Raw genomic sequence first — 21,532 nt, 5'->3', positions numbered from 1 at the left:
CCATGATAAATTGTTCTTGATAGAGAGAAACTCCGGCTGCTGCCCATTCAGGTAAGCACAAGCAAAGCATATATTTTGTCACATCCATTGGGGAAAAGGAATTCAAAGGTATTCTCAAACAGTAGTCTGTCACCTTCTTTTTCTTATATGGTGGTACATGTGCATCGTTGGCAACGACTCGGAAGGATTGCTGCTTGTATCAGGTCTGCTACTCTATCACCACAAACAAATGGTTGCATTTTAGTGTGCTTGTTGTTTATGCTGCTTTTTATTTATATCTTTATGCATACTTTTCAGGAGTTAAACATCTGAATGCCGAACCACCAATCTCTTTTGAAAGCTCGAGAACGATGTGAATTGTTCTTGCAAAAGTCTGTTGTTTGTATGCAACGATGGTGACGTTTTATCTTTGTGACGGGGCAAAGCTCTTTGGTGTGGATATAAAGTTCTCCCAGTATTTTAATCTGCGAAAGGTACCAAAAGCATGTGGCGTGAAAGGTCATCTCTTATCCTCGTCCTCGTTATCATGCAGGAGAAATGCAAGTGGCGCAACATTGAATTCTATGACACATGTTGTGCAGTTTCAGATCCCAGTGGCCGGCTGTGCGAGGCTCAGGACACGCGAGGCCAGATATGATCATATACTCGACTTTGGGACATGGCTGGGAGTGCTTTCAAGTGGCATCACAAGAGTCAGTACTTTATGTTGCTCAGGTTCGTAAACTCTCTTTTAAGAACAATAGATCGCAGAGTGACATGACATCTACGTTATTCTTCTTCATCTTTCTAGTAGATAAGCTAAGGATATCGACAAAGAGACTAGTGGATAAGAGTTAGGCATGATAAAGATAAGGTCGATTCATAAGAGTCAACTCCTGTAGTCTTGGTGGCCATGTTCAAGTGGATAAGTCTCACCTACAGACCTTGGAACTCCTAGGGCATATATCTTCCTTCCCACCATCACATGAAGAGGTGCCGTGACATATGCAGTTACCTCATTTTTTAACGTACATGATGAATCTGGCATTTGGCAGTCTTTAAATATGATCTTATCATAAAAAAGAGGCCATAATTTTGTAATTCTGAATCATATTTCTCACATATGAGACTACTCTTTTTTTTTTTGTCTCCTTGTTGAGTCGAACAATCCGGGACGACATTTGCACCAAGGTCTACAACGTATCTTTGACCCTTTGAATGCATTGCATCTACCCACAAATCCACCATGGGATTGCATCAAGCTGATACACACTGTGGTATTGATCAAAAAGTGACGGTTCGGATCCTTTTTGGGCGTCATATTTTGGGGTGTCGGGGAAAGCATTTCGCTGCATTGAGAAGTTGTGGCCGTTCTTTATCGGCTTGCGCACGTGTCGATCCGGCACGCAACGACTGGTCTCAGGTGCACTTTGACGGATACGGTGGGCCCCACAGGGTCTCTTGTCCTCCAGTGCACGCCCAACGAAAACTACGACGATTTGAGGAGAGCAAGAAAGGAGGGCGATGGATCGGAGCTAAATATTTGGTAATAGAGAGAGAATTGGGGGCGGAGGCGACTCTGAATCCAAAGAAGAAAACACGTATTTGATTGGATTCGGGAGGCTTTGAGTCTGCTGAGGTTCTATTCATCGTTGGAGATTTCTTTCTGAGAAGCGAAGATAAAGAGACGTTTCCATGCCGGCACATGCGAGCCAGAAGGTGCTGAGACGACTCGGGAGCAGCAGCAGCAGCAGCTGGTGATCGCGACCCTTGTTTGCGCTCTTCGCCCTTCCCGTGTGTACCTCTCGTCCTCTTTTTATATCTCCGCCTCCCTCGCCCTCTCATAGCACACGCAGATCGAGCAGAGGAGTCGTTGTTGAGAGAGGAGGAGATCGAAGGGTAAAAGGGCCGATGGAAGGGGACGACTGTTCTCCTTCGTTCACGTCGCAAGCGGATGAGGTTCCCGGGCGGAAGGGCGCGAATCCCTCGTCATCGTCCCCCGGCTATTTCAGCACCGTCATCCCTCCTGCTTCCGCGGTAAGTGCGCCTTGTCTGTCATCATGCTGTCCTTTGTCCTTTGTATTCTAGATCTGTGGCAACCCAAATCGACTCTCCTTTTGTTCTTCTTGTGCGACTGTGGAATTGAAGGGGTTCTGCTCTTCGTTCTTGAAACAAAAGGTGGATTGGGATGAAGGTTTTCCTAGTCGCCATAGTTGTTGCTGTTGCTTGGTTCCATGGGTTTCTGATGGTAGGACGACCTAATTATTCCCTTTCCATGATGCTAGGTGATTGCAAAGGATCTATCACATTCTGACTTTTGCTGGACCTTGAACAAGCAGAGAAACGAAGGTGGCAGTGCGAGCGCTCAGAGAGCAACCTCAGGTAATTGATAATGCTTAATGCTGTTGCAGCTCATATGCTAACTCCTATGCATTTTTCATCTTTCGACACACATACAAACACAAGAATCTCCTCCTACTCCTCTTCGTCCAACACACACAAAAAAAGGGGAGAAATCTGCCTGTTTTACATTACCCTATACAGTACCTTTTAGCTACAGTGTTTTACAGGGATGAGACTTGATTTATTTTCGAGCCAGTAAAAATTTAGTTTTCCTCAAACATTACATTCTTGTAGCAACCAATATTCGGATAATATTTCCAGTAGAGTATGAGAATTATTGAGCATAAATACAATAATACATAAGTACTTTGGTAATGAACTTACAAACTTATGTTCCTTATTCAATGGAACATGTACCGATGATTAGAATGCCCAATCACACATAAATCCAGGTCATTGCAGGCCAGAGGTTGTAAAGTTGCACAAAAACTGTCAATCTTGAATTGAAACAGTTGCCTTATTTTGTAGTACTATATTCTTCTAAGATTATTGTGATGATGTGCATGTATGTCTTTATTGGATCAAATTGCTGCGGATATCACCAATATATTTGATGCCTGTTCTCAGTGGTGAATAGAAGGATTCAGACTCAATAAAAGTGAACTTGAGAGTAGTAGAGGAAGTTCACGTGCCACTGATTTAGTGCTTTGCTGGTGATATTTTCTTCCTTGACAACTCTTAAGGGCATTTTCACGGGTGTCTTCACTAGTTAGATTAAACTTCATGTTCCACTTGTAAGAACTTCACCGGTGATCATTTCTTTCTTGAAGAAAAATCAACTGTCTTTGGAAATTGATGTCTTTGTATGAGAATAAGAGTGTTTATATTTGATCATTGTATCTTGTTTCACTGCTGCTAGTGTCACCAAAAAGTCGATGTGCCTCTTGTTAGAGAACTTTGTTTTGGTGGATGGTCTATATAAGGCGGCCTTTTTTTGGACTCAAACTGAATTTTTGTTCAAAAACAATCAGAAGTCAATCATATATGTGTATGTAATTTCAGATTGCAAATCGCAAGGCTGTCCAACTAAAAGACAAGTCACCAAGAACAAAGATGAGAAATCAGTCCATCCCAATGAATCTGTAGAGTCACCATGTTTCGGATCATCTGTGCATTATGGTGGTAGAGACTTCTACATGAGCTCTTTGTCCATGCAGACCACTGAAACTTCAGAAAGTGTACGCGACACCTCCTTACATGTTGCATAGGAAGATTTTGCTCTTGGTTATTTTAAGGATCTTATTTCAATGTACCTTGGAATACCAAGTTAAAAGAAAAAAACATTGTTATGATTTCATACTCACCCTGTTTGAAATTTTACCAGTATAAAACTGATGATGGGGTTGACTGGGGCAATAGGCATGCTGCTGACAGAGGTGAATGGTGGCAAGGTAAGATCAAACTCTAGAATGAGTTTAATCTAGTTTTCATGTCTTTAAATGGAAAGTAACTCTTTTATACACTCCAAATTTACTCTTTCAGGTTCACTTTACTATTGAAGAGGCAAAATCAATTTGCTCTCTGTTTGTATAGAGAAGGTATGCCAAAGCCGTAGGCTTAGACTTAATCCCCATATTTCATTCAACTATCAATTATCTTAGGTTACTGATACAGTAGCATTTTTTGACTTCTGTTTAGCTCATGCTGCTTCTTGAAGTGTTTAATTACATTCAAATGTGGCTACATATCACATTTGTCTATGTGTCGCAAAGTTCAAATTTTCTATTTACTACTTACGTTAGATAGATCTAGTTTAGAATTTTTCTATTTTCAATTTCTAATTTTCTTGTTTATTGCAACCACTGTATTTACATAATGGTCTTATTTGCTATTGATTCAACATAGAAATTATGTATTGGTAAGTGTCATTCTGGCATATAATCTGCTTGCTTGGCACTGCCTTATCTGAAACTGTAGACAACTTTGTCGGTCACTATGTTAATAACCTCGATAACATTAATTTAAATGCTTGGTATTCTACCAAAGCTAGGCAAACAATGCAATTAAGCTGATGTGGTGGTGTCAAGTCTCACAATCTGGATAATTATGCCTAACATCTTCTTTGCTTTCAAGCAATAGTGAAATGCGTTTGCTGTCCTGCAACTTTGTTTTCGCTTTACCGATACTGTCATCACATTGGCTGTTCCAAATTTCAGTGAGGCAGTTTCTAAAATTTACATTTCAACAGTTCCTTTGTGATGCTGGTAGGTGTCCGGGAAGCTACAAAACTTGTTGATTGTCCCAGTAGTCATGCATAATGTGGCGAGACAGTTTGCTTTCAGCCCATGAAGTTGATTTTTCTTTTATAATCTGTAGGCTGGAGATTAGTAGACTATTAACGTACAAGTGAAGGAGCAGACTTGTCTAGTTATTTGGCTGTGCTAAATGTGGACTTGTGTGGTTTATCTATTTTGTGTTCTGAGATTGATGTAGTTAGTATACAGTAGTATCAGGCCCTCACCTCCAACTTTATTGCACCGAGGATGCAGGGTTGCTCTGTAATATTATCGTATTATCAAATAAATATAAACATGTTTTTGTTTAGATTTGTGGGGGTATGCATACCGTCCTCCATTCCCTACACTTGTGTGCACGCATATATTTCATTTCAATTCCATGTTAGTAGGTGTTTATAGTATCGGTCATTGCTTTCTCCATTTCTGGTGAGAGAGACAGCAATGGTCAAGACCAGTTCTCATGCAAGACTTGAAACGTCTGTTGGGTAGAGTGAGAAGACACATGGAATGAGAATGCTACTGGTATATTTTGAAGGAAATATTATGTTGTGGCTTCCATTCCCCCTTGATCCGTGAAAGTTAACCATCATGGATATGGATACATATAGGGTGTTGTGATAAATTATCAAGATTTTTATCAGTTAAGTTAGTTGATGTATATATATATATATATATATATATTCTTTCCGTTTCGACCTAACATTTGGTACTTTTATTGTCTTAAATCGAACAAAGGAAGTCTTGGATTGACGTGGGGGCTGTCACAGGGTGTTTGATTGAATGGTCGGAAGGAGGAGTGGCTGTTTGCATCTTGTTTTGGTAGCCTCGGCGTACCTCGTCAACAACATTCCTAACTTTCTAACTTGGATGACTGTTCTTGTGATAGAACGAACATCACCGCACTTCACTGTTCGATTAGGTACGCTTGAGAAGAAACGCGAGGCATATGAAACTTGTGTCAGTACCCAACATGTTAGGATGCCATAACTTTCATCAGAAACTTTTGGTACTTAAGAAAGCAGTGCAGTTCGGGGTTGACTTTGACTCCTCTATTATTGCAAGCGGCACGAGAATGGAGGCCCATGACTGCACGAGAGATGGGTTGGTAAGTTGGAAGCATCAACTTGAGGAGGAGGCCTCCTGTGGTGCGTGCCCATACATCATGTTCTCCAACCTGCCATTGACTTGTCGCCCATCCATTACTCCCCACTTCATGTTATCTCACCATGACGATTGATCAAAATCGATTCTGCATCCGTATAATAGAATAATATATATGATCTATGAACTCAGATCCCCCTTGTTGCATGTGATCTGCACTCATCGGGCTTGCGTCGTGCTGTAGGGGAGCCGAGTCCGTACGTGGTTCATCCATCCTCTCACGAACTTTATGTCAACTTAAGGGTGTCGGAGGAAGGGGTATGAAAGAGCGGTAGGGGTGTGAACAGTCAGATCCCTTATGTGTAGGTAGGTGGGTAGGGCTCTTGTCTTCCTTTTCTGTTTTTTTTTTTTTTTGCCTGATATTTAGAATATATTTTTTCTTTCTTTGTCCTATGGAACCTGTTCTCTACACTATTACAGTGTTTTTCAGTAATACCAAAAAATATTATAGTGGAGTATAAAAAATATTATGTTTTGTATACAATTTGTATAAACATTGTATTTGCAGTATTAATATTGTGTTACGAGAGTCTTAGGAATACTAGTCAATTAGTAAGATATTTAGGACGTGTAGACAGAGACATATGGAGCTGTTGTTGGCATAAGTCGCTTCCACATGTCATGTCGTGAGTGACCAAAATCCTAAGACGGCTCACCAACGGACAATCCTGTTATTGTCATTTTATGGGATTGAGATTACTATGATTGTCGCGTACGTAACGACGGTAGTAAAGGTCACTATACGTGTTTGATTCATAGGAGAAAAAATGGTTGATATCGAGATCAATTGGATGTAATGAACAATATAGCTTGAGGTGGTATTTTCGAGTAAAAATACTAAGTTGTCAATATGTAATTTTAGAATTTTTCATAGAAAAAAATGTTTCATAAAGATTGACGTGTAAAAATTCACAAAACTGAAAATTATATGTACAATAGATATTGTGTTAGATCGTATATCTCTGAATTCCTATATATCTGTAAGAGAGAATGAAAGAGGTCAATTGTCCTTCTCTAATGATCCATACGATTGGGATTGTGAAGACGTTCCTCAAATCATTGTCTAAATTCCCTCTTCATGCACACCATGTAATGAAGAAGGGGCTACCCCTTCTTACTGTCTATACGCCCCAAATAAGGGGTTGTATGTTGAAGATAAGAAGGGGAGAGGAGAATAAAATGTGATAGCCAAAAAGTATAACTCATAGTCATTTGGTTTCCTCTTATTTATAGAAGCTCGCTATCAACTTATTCCTAATAGATCTTGTCATATTAGGTATTGGATCTCCATCCAACTACCCAAGCCCTTATATTAGTGAGTCTCTACCCAATAATCTCTCATTGGCTCTTATTAAATCTCATTCATAGGATCCAATAATTCATGAACTTTTTAAATATCTAATAAGATAAGAGCTCCAACGAATAGCTCATATCCGAACCTCTACTCGTCGTAATACCTACCATATGTGTTAACCCTCGAGGCCTAAAATTGAGTTGGCCGTAAGTTATACTTATCAGAACTCCTTCTATTTTAATGAATTATTATCTTTATAATAAGTCACTCGACTCATCAACTACGGACGTAGTAGGCCACTATATTGCAATCCCTAGACGATACAAGGGAATTCAATCCTTTAGAGCTATTTATTCTCAATTATCGTATATATATAGTCTCTCATTCATCTAATATCCCAGAGACCATATACCGGGTATGGTGTTGTCAAGCCCATACAGTTTCTACTCGAGTCTCGCTCTAATCGGATTATCTCGGAGAATTCTTTCTATCTCAGTTCGAATGACTATAACTAGGGATTTGTATGAGCAAGAACACATGAAATATTCTTCTCATAATATCGAGAGCGGATAATCCTCTATCGATACGTAATAGCCCTCATAAGGTTCGTTGTCACTCCTAATGATCGATTATGTTAGATCTGAAACTTTCAAGCCTATAAGTTCGGTATCAATGGAGTACTCATTTATGATATTCTTGACATCTAAAGTCTAAAGATCAGATACATCATTGAGACAATAGAATTTATGTCTAATAATAAGACATTATTAACCATCGAACATTCCATGAGCGGATCAATTAGTGAACTCATTCTCCTATGAGCACTTGCATTGTATCCATAGTGTCTCCACATGAGCAACTATGAGACCAGTCGCTTCCATCATATGAACGAGTATACAACATACAAGTCTATCTAGTTATCTCAATATCCCTCTTGAGTAACCTATGATCGGGATTATTTAGGGTTTGTGTTTAAAGACGAATCGATCATATTATCGTGATCTCATTCGATTCTCATTGCATAGATCCATGGATATATATATATATATATATATATATATATATATATATATATATATATATATATATATAATAATAATAATAATAATAATAATAATAAAATATTAATTAATATAAAAAATAGTGCATATCATGTCATACATGTCATTACTCATGTGATTGGCTTACAGGACACATATGACTAGTAGAAAGTTCATTGAAATCGATTTCTCTTAGATTTTATAGATGATCGATGATCGACTCGAGGTGGGATCGATCAAGGCTTTCCCCTTCGATTATTGGAACTCTCATCGCATCTGTTTCAAATACTAGTCTATCTATTATAGTTAGGCCCATAGGGAATCCTCCATCAGCTCTGCCGATTGGGCCTCAAATTCAAGTAGGATAGAGTGATAGTGCAATATGATAAAATTCAAGATTGGAGACTAAATTGCCCCTTAACAAATGTTTCGACGGGTCTCGAGTGCTCCTATGATGTCAACACCACAAGGAACCTTGACGGGTGCTAGTGCTAATTGTGATAGAGCCAATGATGACAACTAAGCCGGTGGCATCGCCTGTTGGGTTAACTAGGGCAAAAGTAGAGCAATATCCTTTATCATGCATATTAGTGTCTATACTTATTAAGTGAGATTTAAGAACACCTCGGTAGGAACGATCAGGTGGCTCAAGGTGGGTTGTCCCTGGGGTGAGAGCCCTAGTTGTTGAATAAACATCAGTATTACGTCGATATCTATGTTGAGGTGGATGCACCCATATGCAAAAAAAGTGGTCGCTATCCCTCTTGGGTGAAAGTATTATGGGTCAGGATCAAAGCCTCTTCGCTCAAGTGTTCATTAAAAGAGTCGATAGATGATCGTTCATGCAATATCGAGCCATTCTTTTGGTGTCAAAATGATAGGGGAAGAAGTCGTTGATGTCTTGATCAGCCCAATGTGGTCTGGACATATATGCATTGGGTTATCCGAGGTGAAAACGTCGAGCTCTCGAGATACCACATGCATGAAGATAGAGATCGGGAGAGGTTTTTCGACCTGATCCTTCCGACGCTTAAGTTAGGAATCCGAGATATATTAGTATGGACGAGAATGGTAAAAAGGTGATCTCTTTTCATTATATTGAATATGAGCTTTTATATATTATCGAAAAGGTCAAAATATTTCTTAAAATATTCTACGAGAAGATAACTTTTAATCGTCTTTTAACAATCTCTCGTTAGCTTTTTTATATTCATACGGGTGATAAGAGGATAATTTATAATTATTTATTTTGGACCATTGTTCACATGGAGGATGATTTCTATCTTCTTTGTTATCTTAAACATCGTATTAAGATCATACATTGAATAACGAGAAACGATGTTTTTCCTATTAGTATCGAAAGGCACAACCAATCTGAGGACCACCTCACGCGATCCCAAATCCGACGACTCCTCAATCATTTGAGCCAATTCAGGCGCTTCGCCCGCTAAATCACATCAATCATCGCAACCAATTCATCTCTCACAACCTAACTCGCCTGCTCTGCCATCGTTGCTGTGATGGCCTCTTTGTTCGTTGACGTGGAACATCTATCTTGATTTGATGCACCCTTACAACCATATCAACTACGGTCATAGATAGATTATTATTTGAAATCATAACAATGTTTTCTAATAAATCGTAACGAAATAAAATACAAAGGTCAACGTGTAGACGTGTCTCGTTCGTCATACTCGAACGTGTAACTCGCCGTCCGGCTTCCCACCCGAATCAGGCGACTAGAGATCGGTCGGCTGTCGTATCGAGAAGATGCCTCGTGATCCACGAACTCAGATGCCCAGGATTCGGATTCCACGCACCGAGACCTGCCACCACCAGCCTTTATTCTAATACGTGTAGACAAAAAGAGAAGGGTAGGAGGGAGCACGTCGTCGAGCGCGCCTCTTCCTGGATCTGTTGAGCTAACATTTGATTGCTGCCGAGATTAAGCAGGTGGAGGTTGGATTAGACAAGATGGTGGCATCTGTTTTGGACACAGTGTTTTGATACTGTGCTGTGGGGTTGTCTTCGTCCTGTTGTTTCCTTCCTTGTAGGGTTCTTTTTTCTATTCTGCATGGCCAAAGCTTCTCTGCTGTAATGGTTCAAGTAATTGAATTGTTTTCTTTGAGGCCTAATCTACACCACAACGTACGCACAAATGGTGGAAGGTGATGCTTTGGGTCGTCTTCTGTGAGTGGCGCCAATAAATCCTTCTCTGCCCCGACTTCGAACATAGAGAGGGAGGGAGCGCACCGATCTCTCTCTCTCTCTCTCTCTCTCTCTCTCTCTTGCCTCCACTGCTTGCTTTTTCTTGATTTGGGGCCCAAAGCGAAGGGAGTGGGAGCAACAGAAGGCAGACGAAACCCAGCCTTGCTTTGCCCGCTGTCGGCTATTATTGTTTCTTCTGCAACCAGCAAAAAAGACCCCCCGGTCCGTGCTTGCTGCTATTTTAGCGTCTCCTCTTCTGCTACGCATCGCCGCAGTGCTCCGAGACATGGCGGAGGAGTTCGGGGTGGGGAGTCTGCAGCTTCCTTCGGAGCTTCTCGACGACGTGTTCGTTACGGAGAGAGAGGAGAGAAGACCGGCCGCCGAAGCGGTGGAGCCAGTGACGGAGAGCGAGAGCGACGAGGAGGGAGACTACTTGGCCGGCCTCGCACGACAGATGGCTCACTCCTTCCTCCTGGACGACGACTCGGGGATTCTTGGGTTGTCGGCGGGCGACGACGCGAAGGTAAGTGAATCTGTGAAGCCCTCGATGTTTGCGCGCCTGGTTCGCGTCAAAGCCCCGCTGATTTTGCGCCGTAATTCACCGTTAAAGCATCGACTTACGGCGAGGTCTTCTCCTCCGTGTTCTCCGCTGGAGCCGCCGAAGGGGGATGCCTGGGATCCGCTCCATGAGGCCGCGGAGCAGACGATGTGGTCCAAGCTTACCGATGCCGAGCATGGTCGGTGGCGAGTCTACGAACACGAGCTTCTGAGTCAACCGAGGAAGCCATGCACGAGCAAGTCGACCAGTCCCTTCCTCGCCCGCCACCAGCTGCAGGCAGCTCGAGTGCGTCTTCTTCGTGCGCAGAATTCCTCCCATAAGTCTGTCCCGTTAAAATTGCGATCTGTACGACTGACTTCGTTGGTTCCAATAAATTGATCTTTCACCCGAAGCAGCAGCAGTTGTCGGCGGGATGGGAAAGGCAAATCAAAGCAAGAAGAGGAGCGAGCCATGGAGGGAACAGATGCGCCCTCTCCTTGGGTTCGTTTCCTTCCGGATGCCCTCCGTTCCAGATGCAGCGTCGACCCCATCATGGATCTGGGATGAGAGCCGTCTTCCTTCGTAGCTCTGGCGCGAGAAAGGAGTCCATCGGAACCGGCGTCTTCCTGCCCCGGACTGCGGGGAGCAAGACCGAACCACTGAAGAAGTCAGGTAACGCCGCTCGCTGCTTCTCCTTTGCCTATCGCTTTGATCACAGCATATTGCTTGTCGAAGATTAGTCAACGATGGATTACAATCTGGCTAAAGATGGGAGGTTTCTGCTTGTTTTGTCCTGTTTTTTGTGATAGCTGCAGCTTGTTCAACAGTGTTCATTCCGGCAAGAGTCGTTCAGGCGTTGAACTTGAATCTGGAGGCACAGACAGGCTGCCCTGGCGGATTTGTTCTCGAGCAAGGCAAGTTATGTGACGGTTCTACTCACCTGTGCACCGTTTCTGATCTCTGTTCTCATCGAAGTGTTGTTACATCAGATGCACTCGTGGGCCCAAGAAACCCGGGGAGGCACCACAGTCTTCCTCCCCGGCCTTCGGCCATGACGACCCCTGTCAGTGGGCTTCCTCAGGAGTGGACCTATTGAGTCTTTACTAGTTGTGTTGTTGATGTAGAAAGAAGGAGCGGAATGGTGGGAGCAGCAGGTGTCTATTCTATTGGCAATAAGACACCTATATTGGTTTCTGAAGTGGGGGTAAATGTTGGTTTGCTTCGATCGAAAGCAAGGATGGATAGCAGGCAGGAAGAATGAAATAAATGATTCAGAAGCTCTTCTTTTGTGTTTGTAATAAGACCCTCCAGATATCTGCCTCATCTTCTACTCAAAAAGGGCCACCTAATTTCCTCCTCCTTACCCTGGCACAAAGCTTTGCATGCGGCAGGCTTGGTTGTGCTTTTTGTTTGTGTCTTGTAATGAATGGGAAGAACGTGATATGCAATATGATGCTTTACTCATGCCTCTGCATTATTCAATTGGTACGATCGGACAAATGCAACATCAACTGTTGCTGGAAGTCCTGCACGAATGGAGCCATGGCCGTGCACATCAACTTGTTGACGATTCACACACGGGAAAAGAAGGGCAGAACAAAGGACGAACACGAGACGTTCGAATAGCCCTCAGCCAAGTAAAAAAGCATTATTGATGCAGGAACAGTACGAGCTCTGTTCATGTCGTGGAGAAGGGAAAGCTGTTCGGCAGCGGCACGGGAAATTCTTCGGGTAAAGAGAGGGGCTCAAAAGGATCACAACTCATCTTCAGACCAGTTAGACGGTTGAGATTGAAAAGGGCACAGAATGGACGGTTATGGACGAAACTTATCCGCCGATGGGCATTGAATCCTCCTGATTGCCGCGCCAACCCGGACGAGGCCCGGAGATCACCTGTCTCGGACGAGGCAAGAGACACCACATCGTCCGCTCTCACGGAAACAAGTTCGGTGGTCGCGTGTTGACTCGATACACGTGAACTGCTACAACACTAACAATTAGTACGCGGACCCACCTCGTTCTCATCGACCGTGGACGAAGCAGGCGAGCGGCCTTTGCTCCGGAAGTCGGATTACCATTTGGTGCGTACTCGGGATTACTACTGCTGTTCCAATATAAATGGGCAATTTACCCCAAAAAAAGGTCTATTCAGATGGCTTTTTTTTTTTTACTTTATCTAAATATCTTTTATTAAATTATTAAAAATATTATTATTATTATTTTTTATTATGTTTGGGTTGATTTTTTTAAATGAAAAGATTCTTTTAAAATAAATCAGATCCATTCAACTAAATCTTAATTATTTAATTAAAACTTATAGTATCCATTAATTTTCTTAAATTGTCATTTTTTCCTTCTCCTTCATTCCCAACCACCTCTTTCTTCTACTCTTACTACTCCTCCCATGTCATCTTCTGTTTCTCCCCGGTTTTCTCCTTTCTCATCTTCCCTTTTACTTTCCTCCTCTATATTCGTCTCTTTCTTCCACCCTACCTCCACCGTTGCCTTCTCCCTCTCCCCTTTCTACCACTCTCTCTCCCACTCTCTTGACCACCTCCATCACCCCTCCATCTGCTATATATGTATATATATATCATCCTCATGATCTTTTACTAGTGGTGTCAAAGAGTTGACCTGAGCTGTTGACTATTTCCTGGATCGAGCGTAATAAACGAGAAACAAAATCGAGATGACAACGATCATACAGCACTCGGCTTCTTATTGCCACCGGCAGCAGCATTGAAGCGGTGGGAAAGTTTCATGTTCTCCTCCTTTTCATTATCTTCTTCTCTCCAAAGACACGAAGCATGTGAACGGAAAACCATGGACGACATGCACGATGACACACGGATGCAAGCGCACACCAAGTTCCCACATACGGAAATCTCTAGCTAACTAGGGGACTCCCTGGCGACCGGTGCCGGTGGAAGCGTGGGCCTGGCTCTCCGAGAGACCGCTGCCGGAGATGGTCGGGGCGTCGGTCCCGCCGCCGCCACACTTGTCCACGACCGGTTGGTGCCCCTGCGCGCCGTAGCCCTGCATCTTGTACTCCTCCAGGTCCTCGTACTTCACGTAGGGGCTACTCTCTGTGGGCAGCTGCACCTGCTGCTGCCCCTCCTTCCCCGCCTCCTCCCTCCTCTCTTTCGCAGAGCCCTCCATCTTTTCCCTGGGAACGACATCTCCTTCCTTCGTGAGCTCTTATGCAACTCCGGTGCCTCCATAGCAAGGACACGCGTGGAGCTAAGAACCGGGGAGCACGCCACGCGTAACGCGGCCCCGAACGCGGTCATCTACAAGATCCACGTTCGGCGCTCGAGAGCGGATGCGCAGTAAGTAGCATCTCATCGGCCCAATAAGACGCGCGCCATGGCCAATAAGTTAGCTTTAATAGCCCACGGACAAAGTTCAATAAAAATAACAAAAAGCAGGTGATTTAACCCAAGAAAAAAAGGGTTTTTCTCTTTTATTCTCTTTCTAATCATTTTACCATACAGAATATTATTTTATAACCGTATTTTTCTTTCTCGTTGAGGTTTAAGAAGAGAAGATATAACATCTCAAATTAATCCCACATTCCAACGGGTTACATATGAGGGTTTGATCGTATATAATTGTTAATTCTAACTTAAGTATTTTAAATCAGCCATTCAAATATATATATATATATATATATATATAATTGTTAATTCTAACTTAAGTATTTTAAATCAGCCATTCAAATATATATATATATATATATATATCATTTTGCTTAGTTGCTTCCGCCCGCTGTTTCTCCATCCCTCTCCGTCGTTTACATAGAACCAGTTCAACATTTCCACGGAGAAGATGACCACTTCGCCACTTCTCTATGATGAAAAGCATTGCGTCGTCTTGATACGTTTGATACCCGTGCAGCAATTCGTCCGATCGGCTTGATCTGTAGCAGAAGAGAAAACAAGTTTCGCCATGCCGAGGAGGCATTCATACTTTCTATGCTTCTGAGTGGATCATCATGTTTTGCGCTCAGTTACATCGTATCTGGTGAAAGAAACAGGCGCTCTTTCATTATATGACCTGCCAGCCTATGGTAGTGCCATGTCATGGCATGATTTGTTGTGTCCCTTCTTTTCCTGTCAACCGTGACACATCAAAAGGCACTGAGAAAAAAGAACTCGGATGCCCTTTCTAGAATCTAAGTGACCTATCGCAGGCCTATTTGTGTCGTGCAGCAGCTAGTTTGGTGGATAAGTCAAGAGTTCCATATCCTGTAGGAGATGAGGTTCCTTGAACGAGGCCATGCTGAATTTAACTTCGACGTGTGATGCTTTGCATCAGACATGAATGACAGTCTCCGTGGTTCCTTCTGCAAGCTGATGATTGTGATGGCTGTCATTTTGCTTTGGCCATCGCAAGCCTGTTCATCGTGATCTCTACTACTGTTCCTTCTAATTGTATAGAAGAAATACTAGAACACATGTTGTTGGTTTTTTTGCTTATAGTGCATTGTTTGAGAAGACAAGACGGCTGAAGTGAACAAGGACACAAAGTCGAACATTGCGTTTCTCGCTGATCCTTCTTTTGGCGTTTCATAGAACATCGAGTGAGTATTCTAGGGAAGTAACAGGCTTGTCTAGACTGTGGACGTGACGGAGGTATTATCCAAGTGGGACATTGCTTCTATCTTGCCTCGTGTTTCTTTCGTCAGCAAATCTACTGTGCACTTTGGTTTTTACTGTGTACTGTCTTGTTTTTAGGTGTCTCTTGATAGTGTTCTTACAGAAAATTTCTCAATTTGCGTCCAACTTTTTTGCATGACAGAGAGTTCAGCTCGCTTGACTTGTGCCAAACACTGGTGAATGAGCGTGAAAAATGTACTTACGGTGCGTGTCAACGGTATTCAATCACCTTCAACTTTCTTCCTATCCCTTATTTCTTCCTAGAGATTGAAACAGTGAGTCTTACGATTCTTTTGTAGCACAGCTCCGTTGTGTTTGTTCGAACCACCACCGATGCCATCGATTGCTTCTTTATCCAGCCTTGCTTGTCGAACGTCTATGTGCTCACCTTTGCAGTTACTTAAGCAGTTTCCTCACCGTTGTTTCAGAAGACATCCATGCATCTATGTCCCAATGGACAATGCTTCTCTCGTGCAAACACTGCCTCCTCCGTTCGACCGACAGCCGACTGCTGCATAGACGTCAAAGTGGATGGTTCCGAGGAAGAGGAACTGCCATGCATCGACTGTCATCGAGTGAACTCAGAGGCGGCGCGAGATAACCTATTCCTGTAGATAACTATGAAGCCTGGGTGTGAGATTGGCCAGTATGAAGCTGGACCACTTGCGTCGCCGTCCACGAGTCCTTCAAATCCCCCGTCGCGTCTGGTCCTGCATGGAGGGAGGTCGGCACTTACACGTGGGGGGAGAGGCACTCGAGTTTTTATCTTCCCCATTACGCAGCACTTGTTAATTGCGTCCAAGAGACGTTGACTTGGTACTGCTCTCATGGCCAGATGGGAGAAGAGCCTTCGAGTGCTCGATCATTACTTGGTCTCATGGGGATCTACCGATACGTTCCAGCTCATCTCGCTAATAGATTAAAGAGCCGACATAGTTGTCCCTTCTCAGTCGAGGATGAATCCATGTACCTTCTACGACAAGTGAGTTGGACACGGAGAGCTGCGGTGGCGAGTACCGAGCGCCACCTTCAACAAAGATTCTTGGGCGGCGGTAAACATTGGAAGGAGGATCTCAGAGTTCATGAACCAGCAGCCTGGACACAGCTAACTATCGAGTCCTGGAGTTGCATGAACCAACGTAGTTTTTCTTCCCGTTTCTTTTGCTTTTGATGATGACATTGTGGACTTCAGCAGTCGCCAAATAAGACGATGGTGAGTGATTCATTTGTTGTTCTTGGGTTTGATCGGTTTCTTTTGCATGGATCTTAATCACATTGTAGTAGGTTTCAGATAGTTTCCGATAATCTTACTGGGAGATCCATGGAAAAACAGAGAACTATCACACACAACATTTGGTTGGCTCCTCAGGAAGGAAGGTCAATGAAAAGTCTCCAATTTTTTTTCTCTTCAGTAAACACCCAGAGATGGTCGGTTGCAGTACTCCTATTTCTTTATACATGCATGACATGACACTGCTCGTTAACTGGGTCTGGTTGCTACAATAATCCACCAACCAAGCCTGATGGATTATTGTATTAGTTTATAGCAAGCAATGCTCAGGCCCTAAGGTAGTAATACTTGTTGTGGAAGATGAAAACATCATTCCCTGATATTAGTCCCCCAATCTTGCTCTCTCTCTTTCTGCAACCGAGAGATTAGTGCCGAAACGCATGCACCTAATCTCCCTCCTTCCCCTATATAAGCTCTCCCCGAGTCCCAGCTTCCCTCCCACAGCCCACACCACCACCCCGAGTGCAAAGAGAGCAGCTGCTGCTTTCAGCAGAGATGGAATTAGCCATGTCTCCAAACCTTTCCTCCTCTTCCATTTCTTCTCTTGCTGCTTCTCTCATCGCTACTGGTCCTAATTCCACCTCCTCTACTGTTGCTCCTGCAGCAGCTGTCGCCATTGTATCGAAATGCACGGTCTATCCTGACCGCGAGTCCGACCTCGGCGACCTCCCGCTCTCGGTTTCCGACCTCCCCATGCTGTCGTGTCACTACATACAGAAGGGGCTCTTCTTCCTCCCTCCGCCAGTGCCCATCGCCTCGCTCGTCTCCCTCCTTACCTCCTCCCTCTCCCGCGCTTTCTCCCTCTTCCCTGCCCTCGCCGGCCGTCTCTGCACCCTCCCTGACGGTCGCATCTTCATCTCCTGCAATGACGCCGGCGCTGAGTTCTCCTACGCCACTGCCGCTTCCTTCTCTCTCCCTGACCTCCTCCCTCCCTCCTCCGACGTGCCGTCGGCAGTCAAGTCGCTCTTCCCCTTCGACGGCGCCGTCAGCTTCCACGGCCACTTCCGCCCGCTGGCCGCTTTCCAGCTAACGGAGCTCGCCGATGGCGCTCTCTTCCTCGGCGCAGCCGTCAACCACGCCATCGTCGATGGGACGTCCTTCTGGAATTTCTTCAACGCATGGGCGGAGCTCTGCCGCGGTGGCTCCCCCGCGCCGCCGGACTTTCGCCGCAACTACTTCGGCGGCTCAAAGGCGGTGCTGCAGTTTCCGGGCGGCCGTGGCCCGGAGGTGACGTTTCCCGTGGATGCGCCACTTCGGGAGCGGATTTTCCACTTCAGCCGGGAGGCCATCGTCGACCTCAAATCGAGAGCCAACTGCCGCGCCAAAAGTGTTGCCGCCGGAGACCTCCCAAATACGCAGATTTACGGCGAGAACAGCTACGACCGGAAGACGGTGGCGTCGAACGAAGAGGAGGAGATCTCGTCCTTCCAGTCGCTGTGCGCCCACGTCTGGCGGTCGGTGACGCGGGCACGGACGCGGCTGCCAGCAGAGGCCACAACCACGTTTCGGATGGCGGTCAACTGCCGGGGCCGGGTGGCGCCGCGGGTGGCGGCGAACTACTTCGGAAACGCGATCCAGAGCACCCCGACGAAGGCGTTGGTGGCGGAGGTGGCGGGGCGGGACCTCCGCTGGGCGGCGGAGCTGCTGCACCGCAGCGTGGCGGATTACGGGAACAAGGCGGTCCGGCGCGTGGTGGCGGAGTGGGAGGCGGCGCCGCGGTGCTTCCCGCTGGGGAACCCCGACGGCGCGGGGATCACCATGGGGAGCTCCCACCGGTTTCCCATGTACGAAGGCAACGACTTCGGATGGGGCCAGGCGGCGGCGGTGCGGAGCGGCCGGGCCAACAAGTTCGACGGGAAGATGTCGGCGTTCCCGGGGCGGGAGGGCGGTGGCAGCGTGGACCTGGAGGTGTGCCTGGCGCCGGAGACCATGGCCGCGCTCCTCCGCGATGACGAGTTCATGAGCTACGTCTCCCCGTAGAGTCTCGACGAAGCCGTAGAAGTTGCCGTTCGGCTGCTTCAAGCTATCACATCTCGATCGTGTTGCTCTCCGGTGTACTCTGTTGGTTTCCTTGTTTCCAATTCCAAGTTGCTGTGGTTCAACTTTACTGCATGCAGGTGTCTCTCTTTCTTGGACATTTCATGCTGCGCATATCTGATTCAGATTTCTGTGGAACTTTCTTCTACATTTTCTTAGCCCAAGAAAGATCCTAATCCGAAAACTTGATTCAGGTCAGACGTACGGATGCATATCCCCCGGTGCAAATCCCGGGTGATGTGGCCATTCCTTCTTTCCAGCCGTAATCAAATTCAAAGCGTATCAGATATCTCCTTCGCTGTCACTTCCACCAAACCTCGAAGAGATGATAAATTATGCAGGATTCTGATGGCGTTTGGGAGCTCAATCTCCAAAACTAATCTTTTGAAGGCAAACACTGTTTTGAGTTAATGTGCTTCTCAGTTTTTCTTAAAATTACTCTAATTTTCCCATTTCAAGTAACATTTGTGGGTTTTCCCAACAAAGAAGGAATTGGCGTGTGGTAATCATCACATGTATTCCTACATCAAAACAACAACACGTGATTAGCATTTTAAGATAAACAAAAAGAAAATATATAATAGACTTCAAAATTTGTAGACAAACCATTGGACCAAACGCACATGTTTTCCTAGTTTCTAATTAGAATTAATTATTCCTTTTTTTCCATGCCCATCAAAACAGGATGAAGCGGCGAGTTCCTTTAATTTCAGATCAAGCGCTCCGATCTTCTTTGAGAGTCGTACGGTCTGATCTTGATCTTGATCAAGTGCTCCCCGGTGACGCTAGTATGGTTCCGAATCGATCTGGCGGTGGTGAAGATAGAATCTCGCCCGTCCATTCTTTAATGATCAAAGATCATGACGCCTGATCACTACATCGGTCACCGCTCGTGCGTGCTATATAAATGATGGTGGATATGTTGCCTAATCCCCATACCTTCTCATCGTACCGTCCCATTTCTTCGAGGTCCCTTTGGTGCCGCTTTCCTCGAGAAGCCCTGCTCCTCCCTTTCGCAAGCTTCCCGACGCTGTTGCCACCACCCGATGCGGATCGTCGCCTTCTTCCCAACCCCTCGATGCCTTCCCTTGAGGAGGGCGTTGTTGCTGAGCTTCCTTGGGATCCAGATTCGGTTGGCTGCGGCCGATCACAGACCTGGAAACCCGAGTTTTGGTTTCCCGCTGATTTTGATGTGTTTACAAGGTGAGATCCGTTTATTCCTGATTCCCCGTGCCTTACTCGTTGGTGATCTTGAATCTTGAAACGATAAATTGCTCTGTGATGCCTACTCTCTAATTAATATAAGTTCATGCTTGTGATCTTTTTTATCTTGAAACGACAGAGTTCTTAGTCGGTTGTGCCTTTTCGTTTTCTTGGTTCTGAGATCCGTGTCTTCTTGATCTCTCGTGCTTTACTCGTTTGTGATCTTGAATTTAGAAATGCTAGGAGTTGTTAATCTATATGATGCCTATTCTCTAATATAAGTTCATGCTTGTGATTTTTCTTATCTTGAGACGACGGAGCTCTCTGTCGGTTGTGCCTTTTCGTTTTCTTGGTTCCGAGATCCGTGTCTTCTTGATCAGACTTACTCATTTGTGATCTTGAATCTTAAAATGATAAGCTGATCCGTGATGTGTATTCTCTTATATAAGTTCATGATTGTGATCTTTTTTATCTTGAAACGACATAGTTCTTAGTCGGTTATGCCTTTTCGCTTTCTTGGTTCTGAGATCCGTGTCTTCTTGATCCCTCGTGCCTTATTTGTGATCGTGAATCTGGAAATGATAAAGAGTTGTTGATCTATGATGCCTATTCTCTCGTATAAGTTCATGGTTGTGATTTTTTTTATCTTGAAACGACAGAGTTCTTAGTCGGTTGTGCCTTCTCGTTTTCTTTCTTGATCTCTACTGCCTGACTCATGATCTTGAATCTTGCAATGATAAAGAGGTCTTGATCTGTCATGCATGTTCTCTCGTATAAATTCATGCTTGTGATCTTGCATTTAGTGATCTTGCATTTAGTGATATGCAGATAAGATTTCCTCGAGGCTGTTGATGAAATCTCTAAGTAATTGAGAAAATCTCTGAGCAGGTGAGAAAAATCTTTCCTATTGAATGTGTATAAATAGCTATCAAGAGCGTACTATCTAAATGAACTAGGTAATTACATTTCATAAATTTCATAGTTTCTTATATGATTTTTATCTTTCTATCTTCTTCGTTTAATTCTTTACATGATATTAGAGCCTTCTTCCTCGCGGATGTAGGTAGTTCTATCAAAGCCTTCTACTGCTCCTCTTTTCTATTCAGTTTGAAAGGGCAGTGCTGCTGCTTACCTCTCCTCCGGCTCCGCTAGTTCCTGTTCCAGAGTTGGAGATTGCTCGGCCACCTCCTGCCCTCACAAGAACCTCGCCTACACTACCGTGGTGGCCGTCGTCCTCGCAATTGCTCCTCGGCCAGCGACCTCTCCTCCTCGTTCCCATATCTCACTCGAGTGAGAAGTGTTGCTGCTGCCATCCTTGCCGCACAACCTCGTCTAGGTGCTCGACGCCGATGCTACTTATCCTGTTTCGCAGTGTTCTCCTATTTGAGCTGGCAGTCGCCTGTCATTTCCTCTACCTCGGCACACCTCGGCAACATTAATCCAAAGCAACAAAGCAATCATGTCCCGCCACAGCCATCGCTGC

The 21,532-nt window shown here is 44.6% G+C and overlaps 3 protein-coding genes across 9 annotated transcripts; all 3 read left to right on the top strand.

The window, feature by feature from the left end:
- Positions 1 to 66: 66 nt before the first annotated feature.
- On the top strand, positions 67 to 4,926 carry LOC103995032 (uncharacterized). 3 transcript variants are annotated; one of them, XM_018830850.2, is made up of 9 exons: positions 67 to 203; positions 298 to 498; positions 582 to 1,773; positions 1,845 to 2,016; positions 2,265 to 2,361; positions 3,385 to 3,560; positions 3,707 to 3,773; positions 3,865 to 3,920; positions 4,571 to 4,926. In XM_018830850.2, the coding sequence occupies exons 4-8, from the start codon at positions 1,891 to 1,893 to the stop codon at positions 3,879 to 3,881; spliced, it is 483 nt and encodes a 160-aa protein (XP_018686395.2). In that variant the 5' UTR covers positions 67 to 203; positions 298 to 498; positions 582 to 1,773; positions 1,845 to 1,890; the 3' UTR covers positions 3,882 to 3,920; positions 4,571 to 4,926. The 3 variants fall into 3 exon arrangements, with proteins under 3 accessions (XP_018686395.2, XP_018686394.2, XP_018686396.2); XM_018830849.2 differs by having other exon boundaries at positions 1,836 to 2,016; XM_018830851.2 differs by having other exon boundaries at positions 582 to 2,016; positions 4,591 to 4,926.
- A 5,153-nt stretch (positions 4,927 to 10,079) lies between these two features.
- On the top strand, positions 10,080 to 12,324 carry LOC135584420 (uncharacterized). Of its 5 annotated transcripts, none has more exons than XM_065079806.1 (5): positions 10,087 to 10,845; positions 10,933 to 11,166; positions 11,277 to 11,532; positions 11,670 to 11,774; positions 11,850 to 12,324. In XM_065079806.1, the coding sequence occupies exons 1-5, from the start codon at positions 10,609 to 10,611 to the stop codon at positions 11,954 to 11,956; spliced, it is 939 nt and encodes a 312-aa protein (XP_064935878.1). In that variant the 5' UTR covers positions 10,087 to 10,608; the 3' UTR covers positions 11,957 to 12,324. The 5 variants fall into 5 exon arrangements, with proteins under 5 accessions (XP_064935876.1, XP_064935877.1, XP_064935875.1 ...); XM_065079807.1 differs by having other exon boundaries at positions 10,464 to 10,845; positions 11,676 to 11,774; positions 11,850 to 12,161; XM_065079804.1 differs by having other exon boundaries at positions 10,080 to 10,845; positions 11,280 to 11,532; positions 11,670 to 12,324.
- Positions 12,325 to 17,220: 4,896 nt separating this feature from the next.
- LOC103995034 (uncharacterized acetyltransferase At3g50280) lies at positions 17,221 to 18,921 on the top strand. Its single transcript, XM_018829871.2, has one exon. The coding sequence runs from the start codon at positions 17,305 to 17,307 to the stop codon at positions 18,787 to 18,789; it is 1,485 nt and encodes a 494-aa protein (XP_018685416.2). The 5' UTR covers positions 17,221 to 17,304; the 3' UTR covers positions 18,790 to 18,921.
- The last annotated feature ends 2,611 nt before the right edge of the window (positions 18,922 to 21,532 follow it).

This window comes from Musa acuminata, chromosome BXJ1-8, assembly GCF_036884655.1.
Source record: "Musa acuminata AAA Group cultivar baxijiao chromosome BXJ1-8, Cavendish_Baxijiao_AAA, whole genome shotgun sequence".
NCBI classification, from domain to species: domain Eukaryota; kingdom Viridiplantae; phylum Streptophyta; class Magnoliopsida; order Zingiberales; family Musaceae; genus Musa; species Musa acuminata.
This window is presented reverse-complemented; position numbering and strand designations above follow the sequence as displayed.

Excerpts from the sequence above, each read along its gene's own strand:
- LOC103995032 (XM_018830850.2), top strand. The coding sequence starts at position 1,891 with ATGGAAGGGGACGACTGTTCTCCTTCGTTCACGTCGCAAGCGGATGAG. Across the intron at positions 2,017-2,264 it reads TCATCCCTCCTGCTTCCGCG|GTGATTGCAAAGGATCTATC; the intron begins GTAAGTGCGCCT and ends CCATGATGCTAG. Across the intron at positions 3,561-3,706 it reads CCACTGAAACTTCAGAAAGT|TATAAAACTGATGATGGGGT; the intron begins GTACGCGACACC and ends AAATTTTACCAG.
- LOC135584420 (XM_065079803.1), top strand. The coding sequence starts at position 10,609 with ATGGCGGAGGAGTTCGGGGTGGGGAGTCTGCAGCTTCCTTCGGAGCTT. Across the intron at positions 10,846-10,932 it reads CGGCGGGCGACGACGCGAAG|CATCGACTTACGGCGAGGTC; the intron begins GTAAGTGAATCT and ends TCACCGTTAAAG. Across the intron at positions 11,167-11,276 it reads ACCAGCTGCAGGCAGCTCGA|CAGCAGTTGTCGGCGGGATG; the intron begins GTGCGTCTTCTT and ends CACCCGAAGCAG.
- LOC103995034 (XM_018829871.2), top strand. The coding sequence starts at position 17,305 with ATGGAATTAGCCATGTCTCCAAACCTTTCCTCCTCTTCCATTTCTTCT.